Source organism: Rhipicephalus microplus, chromosome 1, assembly GCF_043290135.1.
Source record: "Rhipicephalus microplus isolate Deutch F79 chromosome 1, USDA_Rmic, whole genome shotgun sequence".
In the NCBI taxonomy this organism is placed as follows: domain Eukaryota; kingdom Metazoa; phylum Arthropoda; class Arachnida; order Ixodida; family Ixodidae; genus Rhipicephalus; species Rhipicephalus microplus.
The window spans coordinates 220,550,391-220,560,688 of record NC_134700.1 but is presented as its reverse complement, the minus strand read 5'-3'; the positions used below and the strand labels follow the sequence as shown (position 1 = coordinate 220,560,688).

The following is a 10,298-nucleotide window of genomic DNA, read 5'->3' as shown; positions in this document are numbered from 1 at the left end:
TACGTTACACAATGCACGAAGATAACACAAAAAATAAAGCATGGCACAAGAATGGCATGTGGGCAACTTAACAAAACAGAACTTTGGAGAGAGAACACTGATAATTAGAGAATCGAGTATATTTTTGTGTCATTTACAGCTCTCGGTTACTGAATGAGAGAAGGCAAAATCTAAATATCTGGAGAGATTGCAGGCTGATATAGCACAACTGCCTGAAGAACAGACGCACACTCACTGGACACCTAGCATATCGCAAGTGTCTCTTATTGCATGGTTTCCCATCATTTGCTCTTTTATTTCTAGTGCAAACATGACGCTGGAAATTGTCGTTTGCTGAATGGCGTCTCTTGCAGACGACGCTGCTGTCGTTGATTCGAGCGCAATTTGAGTCTTGTGGTTCACACATTTGTCTGGCCCATAGCAAGGCGTGAAACTTGGGCAGTGTTCGACGTAACTTCCCTTCCACTGTCACGGTGCCAGTGCTCCTCAGCCGAAGATGCCAATAGAGAAGTGACTTGTTTGTGTTGCTGCATTATGAACTCTCAGTGATGTTCCGTGCAGGGAATTCTCCCTTTTTCGGGAAATTTTTGCCTCTGATTTTGAGCCAAAGGGAATCTGCGTTATATTGTAGAGAGTTTGAGGAATGGTTAGATTCTTCAATGACAACCGATAATTAGTGGTCACAGTGCGCCTTCATCTGCTGTAATCGGTCCTGGCGCATGCGCCACGCAAGCATAGCCTTTGAGATTTGTTTCTGATATTTAGACAGAGCGATTTCTAGTTCACTATTGGTTAGACATGAAGTCCACAATGTGCAGTGTACTAACAGTATATGAATTGATATAGTCATGCTTTTGTTGTGCAGCAGTGGAAGGGCTAGTCATGATTTCAAAAGTGGCCAGTCCGCATATGCGTGGATTGGGGTGGATATAAGTAGTATTGTGCAGGGAAATATGCTGGGAATTTTGTCAACATTTGCAGGGAAAACTCTTCCAAATGGGGAATTTCAATGTCTCTGAATGCGAATTACTCGGCGTAGTACGGAACATCATTGTGAATTCTGTGGTTACAGAGGGGGCATGCTGGGATGCAGAATGTGCAGCGGCACCAGCATCCACACGCACCTGTTCCGTGCACCGACCCTATATTCTAATTTAACTTTTTTTTCTTTTCCTCTCATGGTGAAACGAACACGTGCTGTACATCAATTTTGCAGAAATACGCTATTCCTTGTCAAGCTTATCACATGAAATCACAAGCAGGTACACTCTCGAGTTTGTATAATACTCAAGAAATGAGTTAAAACAAAATAAATTGAACATGTTTTGCAACAACGCATGCAGTCGATACGATCATGTTCTCGTGGCGCACAGAAGAAACTCGTGAACTAAAATGTAATAGTGAATACAAGCTACAATTTATAGTTTCATATTGCCATTATTCTATATCGATGAAACGTTAAAGAGTGTTTTGGAGATACAGTCGCTGGATAGAATATAAAGCACATGTGTGGATGTTGAAAAATGCACGTTTATGCCATCACTATGACTGCATTTAATTATACTTATGTGCACAAAATGTATATAGAAAACTGGTTTGAGGGCACCAAGACATTTTATTATCTTTTTAGTTCATATGTTATGTCAAACTTGGGTCCCTGAGTTGTAAACAGTTCTGATTTCTTTGTTAGGGAAACATATCATTTGCATCATCCAATTTGTAGACATCTGTTTATAAGGTTTTGAATGGCACTGGAAACAAATTACTTGGTACCAAGCCACAAAACAGTCGTGCAAATAGAATTAATTGTATGAGCTGTATGTGACGAGTTATGCTGCAATCAAAAGTATAATTGTCTTGCCTGAGAAGTTTATATGTGGCTTTGTTTCAGCCTAACACAGTACACATTTTCATGTTTGTGTATGCACACACAGAAAGAAAACGCAAAGCTTCTCATATACTAGACCTGCTCAGGTTTCACACTGCAGCATAACTCAGATAAGCACGCACGAAGCACCTCCATGCATTCATTAGCACATTGCCACTTAAGCAGTGCAACACACCTTACAAGGTGTTCTAGTACACAAGCAGTAGTACTTGCATGCTTACTGTGCTCACGAAGACATGCTTCTAATGTACAAAATCATGGATGAAATTTTGTATTGGAAAGTGAAAGTTTTATTTATATCACCTTCACATAATGTGTACATTACTTGCGCTACCACTGGATGTAAAATGTTTCTGAGCACACATTCTAGCCACAAATAGAGTCACTGTTTCTCGGATGCAGTAGGCTCAGAAGTGGTCAGCGGTAACCATTCTAGAGGCACAGCATTGGCACGTCACCTTTTGCTAAACAAAGCTAGGTATTCGGGCACTTAAAATCAAACTACACAAAAACTGAGCCGTACACGACTGTTCTCAACTCAAGTCCACGTCAATTCTCTTGTTTCCGAGGTGCAATGTTGCCAAGATTGGAGAAACACAGAGACCTACTGTTTGTTTTCTAAGTTACTCCCACAGAATTGTCCAGTCTGAGACAACAATTTAGCGTGCGAGGTTGGAACCCATAAGCCCTATGGAAATCTGTCTTTTTTTTTTTTATGTAGGTCACTTATGCTGTTAACAGGCACACTGTTCCAGAAGAACATTTCACGGTAGTAAAACCAGTGATTTATCATTCAAGTTGCTGTAAATCCTCTGCGATGTCTCTGGCCCTGGTTATGTTATACATTTTTTTTTTTGCTCACACAAGAAAAACATTGTGACCTAAAACTGCAAATATGAAAAAGTTAAATCATCTGTTTGACATGATGAAGTATCTAATTACGTGATAATAACAACAAAACACAGTCACAATTTTGTTTAGTCAAAGTTCCACAGCAGTTATTGAATGTTTTGCTGATTGATCTCCCCCAAAGCTTGACTTACGTTTAGAATTTTCAAAATGTTCACCTGATCTTTACAAGCAACAAGCAACTTCAGTGACCTTGAAGAAAACTGCCTCCGCAATTTTCTCACACTGTGCTGAACACTTCCCGGTTCTCTCAATAACATGTACACAACGTTGAAAATGACACCTTCTTCATTGCAGGAATCATCTTCATTTAGTAATGGCGGAAGACTTTGAACGACTGGGCAGCGAAGAAGCAATGGCAGTAGCCTGCTTGATGCACTAGGCAGCAAGGCAGGTGCACTCTGAAGAACATACTGCCATGCAGAGATGAATGCCGGTTTGGACCAGAGTAGAGGGTGGCCACCCAGTACAGGCAGAGCTCGACAAATGGCGTCAGTAGCACCGGCAGTTGTGGCTGCCGAAAGAAATGCTTCCCATGTCTGCACAGTCTGGATGTGATAATCAATGCAGAAATTACACATCAATTCCAGTGCTGTAGCACTGTGACTGGCTAAACTGAGGAATGCACTGGCGATTTCAGAGGCACTGTCGGCAGTAAAACCCGAAGATGGAAGTGATATGCCGAGCTGCTGTGACCTGGCTTTGTAAGTCAATACCCTGAGATCCTCCAGATTGGATATGCCACAATTCTGCGACACGTCAAGAAGACTAAGATCGAACATTCCGGAACCAGCTAGCATGCACATGATGGCAAAGAGGCGTGGTCTGAGACCAGTGAAGCAATCACTCGCTGACGCTACGCTAGAAAGCACTTCTTTCATTTGTTCTGGAACGTGTTGCATGAGGTGAACGATGGTGACGAAATTTGCACATCTTTTTGTGATGCCCACATGACTCATCTCAAAACAAGGTTCCAATGTACTTTCATCGCCAGTGTTTTCAGTAGCCTGGAACCCTAGCCAACGTTTTACAGACTGCTCAAGTATACTGGGAAAATCTACCTGGACCACACCGTCATTGAAAGCGATTTGATCTACGCAGCTGTAGAGTGCTGACGTATCAGAAAAAACAAGCTGCCACCTTGTGTCCTCCAGCAATGCAGCTACAAGGTCTGCTGTTTTGCCACAGAGCGCCAAGTACGAAGCAGAGTTTAAACTGTGCTGCTTGAGCAGTTGTTCATTTCGTAGCCTTATGTACTTTCTTCGAAATTTCGCCTTTGCATCGGCCACCTTAGATTTTGCCTCACCAGGTTCAAAAAATGCATCAGGCAATGTCGCGCATTCTTTAGCAACTCTGGTGGCTGTCGGGCCTTTTGGTAAGTTCTCTAGAAGCTTGATCAGGCATGCAACAGCTTTTTCCTTTATGCTCATTTCTTCTATCAATTTCTTGACGCTTGAGAGAAATGTCACGTCCAACACGTTTCCCTGGTGATGGTGCGCACTCCACGTGCGGGTGGCATTGTCCACAGCAATGAATCGAATGTCATCTTTATCTAGCCCGAGTGTGTCTGCAACATTCAGCCAGGCATCCACAGTTTCAGGGTACAGCTCATTGGTGACAAAATGCCACAACGATGGCTTAAGCAAATGACGAAATGGTAATCTTGACTGCATGAGAGACGAGATATCAGCCAGCGGATATTCTTCAAACCACAAGTCCATTTCTTGTTCTGAAGGAGGGCTGTACCTTTTGTACGATTCAAGAAAGTGCAGTATGCCAATTTCCCTTTCAACTTTGCTCTCCGGTCCTTCTTCAATGGCTCTAATGTAGTCGTAGCCAAATCGCAAAATTTCATAGTTATATGGGTTTACTTTGGCTAGAGCTTTCATGAGCACCTTTTGCAACAATACTTTGGGAATTTTCTCAAGCACACGAGAAGCCTCTGCTATTCTTTGTTGCAGGTTCCAGCCCTTAGCACAAGGATCTCCTTCTTGAGCGCACAACAAAAACTCAAGCCTTCGAGAAAGTGATGCCTCTTTGTCCAATTTAAAGGAACTGCAGTAGTTTGCAAGACCATCAACATCGATGAACGGAGACTTCTCCATTTGCTCAAGAGCAGACTGTAAGACAGCAGTGTTCTGTTTTGTCAATGCATCAGCAATGGAAAGGTCCAATTTTGCCAACTTCTCACACCAGTAGGCACTTTTCACGAGACAGCGAAATGCCGACTTCTGGGTTGAGTCACTGCAGACTTCTAAACCAAGAGTGGCAAGAGTTTTCAACAACCTAAAGTTGTTGTTGCACTGAGAGATAAGCTTCTTTAGTGTTGTAAGGGCCTTTCCTGGCTGCAAGTTGCACAGCAGGCCCTTCAAGAAAGGCATGTCGGCATGCTTTCTAGCTGAAGCTCGGGCAATGATTGAAATAGTATTTTTGCTGATCTGGCGTTCAACCACCTCTTGAAGTGCTTTCTCAATAGCATTTGGTCCTGGTATATCAAGAAACATGTGAAAAACTGTTGCAACTAAAGACAGGCAAAGCTCATCTTGAGACCTCCCGCTAAGGTACTGGCATGTTTCTTGCAAATGAAGCTTCACTGCTTCAAGAAGTTCTAATTGCTTTTTGTCTAGAAAACTCCATACAGACTTTCCCAGAGCAGCTAAGTGTGTCAGCACTTGCTTTTTATCTAGGGCATACACGTGCCTGTTGTGCAGAAGAGTCTGTCCTTTTGTCAAGCACGTGCATGCAGAAACACTTGAGCGATTGCCGGCGTTGCCAAATGGAACCGAAGCTTGCACCAGAATGTCCGCCCAAAGAGCAACATTAGTACACTTGTTCACATCGCTAACTCCGGATTCCACCACTACTCGGGAAGCAATATTATGCACCGTTGATGCAATGTGCAATACATCTTCACACTGAGAAAATATCATAGGCAAAATGGTGAGGATAGATCCTCGAATATCATGGAGCTCCAACAGGCAAGTGCACAATGAATCCACCATGTCTTCTCGTTTAAGCTCAAGCACCAAACTGAGCATGACTTCTATGGCAGACTGCGTATCAAGCTTCAAGATACCAGCAAGGTAAAGAACCTTTTTGCAGATGTTCCTACATGCGCCCGCACTTTGTGTGGATTCAGTTGACAAAATTTTCTGGAAGCTTTGTTTCACGACTTCAAGCTTGTCACTTTCACAGCACAGGTCAATCGTAGAAGCAGTGATGCCAAAGTCTCTTTTTAACATCATTCCCTGGCGAGCCTGTCGGTGCATTGTATCATAATCAATGGCACCAGCCCCTGAACTCTGCTGCAGGATGCTCAGTAAATACTGCCAATTTTCCGTCAGGCCGGCAGCTTTCGCCTCCGAGTATATGCTGTGGCGCTTCAGGAGAAGCTCTGCAAATGTACATAGTCTGGGAGCAACTTCAAGAAAAAGTTCCTCGGGGACACTGTGCAACACTTTGGCAAATCTATCAATGTCAGCTTTGGCATAAGCCATTTGCAGGTAAAGCAAAAACACATCAGTTTCTGACATGTCACTCAAGTTTTTGGCCACAGTGAGAGCATCCTGCAAGGCTTCTTGCTTTTCACTAAGCAGAATGCATCTTACGAGTGTAGCAGTGGCACCGGATGTGAAAGACAGACGAAACAAGCTGATGTCATAGCGCATAAGAATCGTTTTAGCCTGCATTCTCTTTCTCTCGCAATCAATCTCTCTGGCAACTGAACCTCTGAGCAAACAACCCTGATCAGCAAGCCCTTGAATGCTTTCACTCCACGGCACATGTGCATGGCTAAGAATCTTCTTTATAGTCTGAAGCCAACATTGAGGATGGGTAATAAGCGCCACTAAGGCAACCATCTTATTTTCCAGAAGCTCATCGTGCATCAAGCTGACATCTCTGTAGCGAAGCACCTGATCAACATAGCACTGCAGCACATTTGAGATGTCCAGCCCACTGGCTTGAACAAACTGCACTAGGAATCCCTGCACAATAGAGGTAACTTGTTCCGTTGTAATTGCCTCATCGAGGATTGAAAATGCCACTTCTTGCTTGTCAGTGTTTTGCAGCTCTTGCAGGGCGAGACGACACTTGTATTTACTCCACAGCATGTCAAGGTTCTGGAGGTCCAGATAGAGATGATACAGCTTGTACAGCGCACTTGTTTCATCCCTTATCTTTTTCGGAGCACTATGCACAACCAGCCATGTATTCAACGACACGCAATCTGCTGTCATGCTGGTTATTTGAAAGTTCTCTAAAACAACCTTCACGAGTTCCAAGGCTCCAAAGGGCCAGAACTTCTTGCTGCTGACTTCCATTTGCAGAACTCTGCCTACAACCCACTGGCAGACGCATTCAAGGCACTCGGGCAATGAGCCGAATATTAGAGGCAGAAAGCTATCTTTAAGCCATTGTAAAAGGCAAGAAAGCTCTACAGTTATTTGAAGGGAATCTAAAAGCTGTTGGATGACATCACAGCTCAAGCCTTGCAAGAACTCGTCCTGATGGCGCTCCCATATGAAAAATCCTGCAGACACATGGTCATCTCGGAAGAGGGCAGAGATCTCCTGGATTAGGTCAGCTTGTGAAAATGAAAACCAGTCACTTTTTAGGTCACTGTCACATAGAAACCTGAACGTGTTAACCCTGTTCAATAGTTGTGTAATTTTAGCTAACACAGTCTCCCGTTCTTCAGTGTCACAATTTTGCGCAGATGATACATATCCTTGCAAGAAAAGTAACAGCTTGCATGCAACAGTAACTGAGGCAAAGGGTGTCTCAATGCAGCACTTAGCAACTTGTACGGTATCTGGAAGCATCTTCACCAAGTTGCAAGCATCGTGGGCTAGTTTTAGTTCATCATCTGTATCCATCGATGCATCTGTCATCCTAATGCTCAATTCCTTGAGTACGAACAGCAGATGGTTCCAGTGAACTTCTTCAACAGAGAGGCTGAACAGCTCTGCAAACTTTTCAGCTTCCGCAAATTTGTTTTTGCAAATCAATTTCATCAAATGGTTTTCAGGCAGTGCCTCGCTGATTGTGCGAACTCTGAGTTCAGTTATGGTTTCCTCATTATCGCTGAAGCCTTCAACTATCCAGAAATCATCCAAGGAGCCACAAAATGACATCATGTAACAGGTTTCGTTGACTTCCAATGCATACAACATGATAAAATCAGGAATGCTGTAGATCTCTAGTCTTCTAGTAGACAATTCAGAAATAGCTGTTAAAACAGCCACTCTGTACTCTTGCTCAGAGCCATGTTCTGTTCTAGAGGCGGCTTCTTCGCAGAAAGCAAAGTCTGCAACCATCTTCTCTGACCAAATGTCCTTGATGATATAAGTCTTCAAGCTGATGCTGACCAGCCGACTTCCTTCAGTGAGAGTAAGCAGAGTGCAGAGGCTGTCCACTACAACCATTTTACGAACCCGTTCGCCAGCAACGTCATAAAGAATGCTATAGGCCGAACTCCCAGCGACCGTGGGAATGCAGCAAACAGTTCCCTGCCCACCAGTGACCAAAAGGACATCATCCAACACGCAAGCGCTCGCCATTGGCACCAGCGAAAGCATCACATCCTGTCGTCCAGGGTGCTGACAGATGTCTACGACGTGGATTTGGAGCAGCGACAAGTCTGGTTGGTCTGATGACGCGAGCTGCGTGATCACGTCGTGGCTAATCGCGGCTGTTATGACATGGTGTCCCGTCAACACGCAAATGGTGTAGCTGTCGCCGTTCTTCTTCACGTCCACGGAACGAAACAGCGCAGTCGTAATGTCACTTTCCGTGCAAGGGACAGGTAGCTTGACGATGCACTGTGCGGACTCGACGGTGAATATGTGCAGGGTGGCACTTCTCTCGGCGACAATGAGAAGTCCGTCCAGGATGTCGCTGCACAAAGCGACAGCGTCGACTGCAGCGTCAAAACACGCAGAGAACAGGAACCCGCCATGCTTGAACACGTTGACGACATCGTCGACAGCGACGGCAAAATGTTTTTGTGAAACAGTGCCTTTTACGACTGGCTGCTGCACTGGGACCGCGCCTGGGGAGTCTGCTGAACAAATCGTAAACTGCGTTCTGACCTCGTACAGCTGAGATCCAGCTTTCTCCTCATTGCGTTGACCAAAGACCGTAGTTTCACCTTCGAAGTTAGCGCACACGTTAGTCCACATTGTTCCGCACTTTCATGGCATCGCGAACAAACATTCAAACGCTTAACGTCATCGTTGCCGGCATTACTATTTTGGCGCGACATGAAATGATGTTGATGGCAATGGTGATGCGTCCCCCGCAATCGGCACGGTGAAGGGAGCACTGGAACGAAACTATCTCAAAAGCCATGTTTTAAGATTGTTTGCTAGTTTCATGCTTTGCTAAATGCAGACCCCCCTCCATCCACCCACCCCCCAAAAATAAGAGTATTATGTATACGCCAGAGACACCTGTTTTGAAATACTTGTTTTTGCATATAATTTTGGCATTTTTGCTTTGCTTTCCTTACGGCAAAGCGTGCCCTTGGAGGTAACGATTTATAGATTTCTCCAGTCTAGCTCAGAATACAATTTGTTTTTATATACAAAAAAAATAACTAACTACCTAACTAACCAACTTTGAGCAAGAGCTAGTGCACAGGCGGGCGCCACCTTTTCGCCACATATAAAAGCAGCTAGCACTCGCACAAAAATGGTACATGTATTTTTTATTTGTTGTGATGAGTAGCTAGTCGGCCCATGCATTATCACGCTGGAAACTCGTTTGCTAAAGCTTACTTGAACACGTTTCAAAGCGCGCACGACATGCAGTCCAAGCCTCGGTTTCAGAGAGTACTGAGAAAGACTAAACCCACAATACATTTTATTCGCTTTCTTTTTTTTTTTGTGTGTGTGTGTGTGTGATTACAGCTGACCATTTGAGAGTGCGGAAGTGACGCACCCTCCAAGCGCCCTTTGCGCACATGACTGATTTGATTGATTTGTGGGGTTTAATGGCCCGAAACCACCATATGTTTATGAGAGACGCCGTAGTGGAGGGCTCCGGAAATTTCGATCACCTGGGGTTCTTTAACGTGCACCCAAATCTGAGCACACGGGCCTACAACATTTCCGCCTCCATCGGAAATGTTGCTCAGCTTGCCCGTACAATCGCTGCTTTTTATTCTCTTTGTCTTTGTGCATGGTCAGTCTGTGATAGTTTCACATTTCCTGGACATCCATGAGAGGCTCCATCACGAACTTTTCACATTCACAGGTGTGGTTTAGCGGTAAAAACAATGCCATGGTAGCTTTTGGGTTCCACACAGTTACAATTTTAGATTTCAACGGACTGCAACTCTTGCTTCTCGATTTTATGAAGTTCCTGTTTATTTAAGTAATGCCAGTGTTATCATCACTTCATTAAACGAAATTTCAACTGTACAAATTTGAAACTATGTTCTCGCACATGAACTGACCATTTTGGTAAAATATGTTGACGCAAGCGAAAGTAAATTTTA

The 10,298-nt window shown here is 44.1% G+C and overlaps 1 protein-coding gene across 1 annotated transcript; it reads right to left on the bottom strand.

The window, feature by feature from the left end:
* Window positions 1–952: 952 nt before the first annotated feature.
* Window positions 953–9,083, bottom strand: rod (kinetochore component rough deal). The gene has a single exon (XM_075891407.1). It carries the CDS (start codon window positions 8,977–8,979, stop codon window positions 2,887–2,889), a length of 6,093 nt encoding a protein of 2,030 aa, XP_075747522.1. The 5' UTR covers window positions 8,980–9,083; the 3' UTR covers window positions 953–2,886.
* Window positions 9,084–10,298: the final 1,215 nt, after the last annotated feature.

Excerpts from the sequence above, each read along its gene's own strand:
- rod (XM_075891407.1), bottom strand. The coding sequence starts at position 8,979 with ATGTGGACTAACGTGTGCGCTAACTTCGAAGGTGAAACTACGGTCTTT.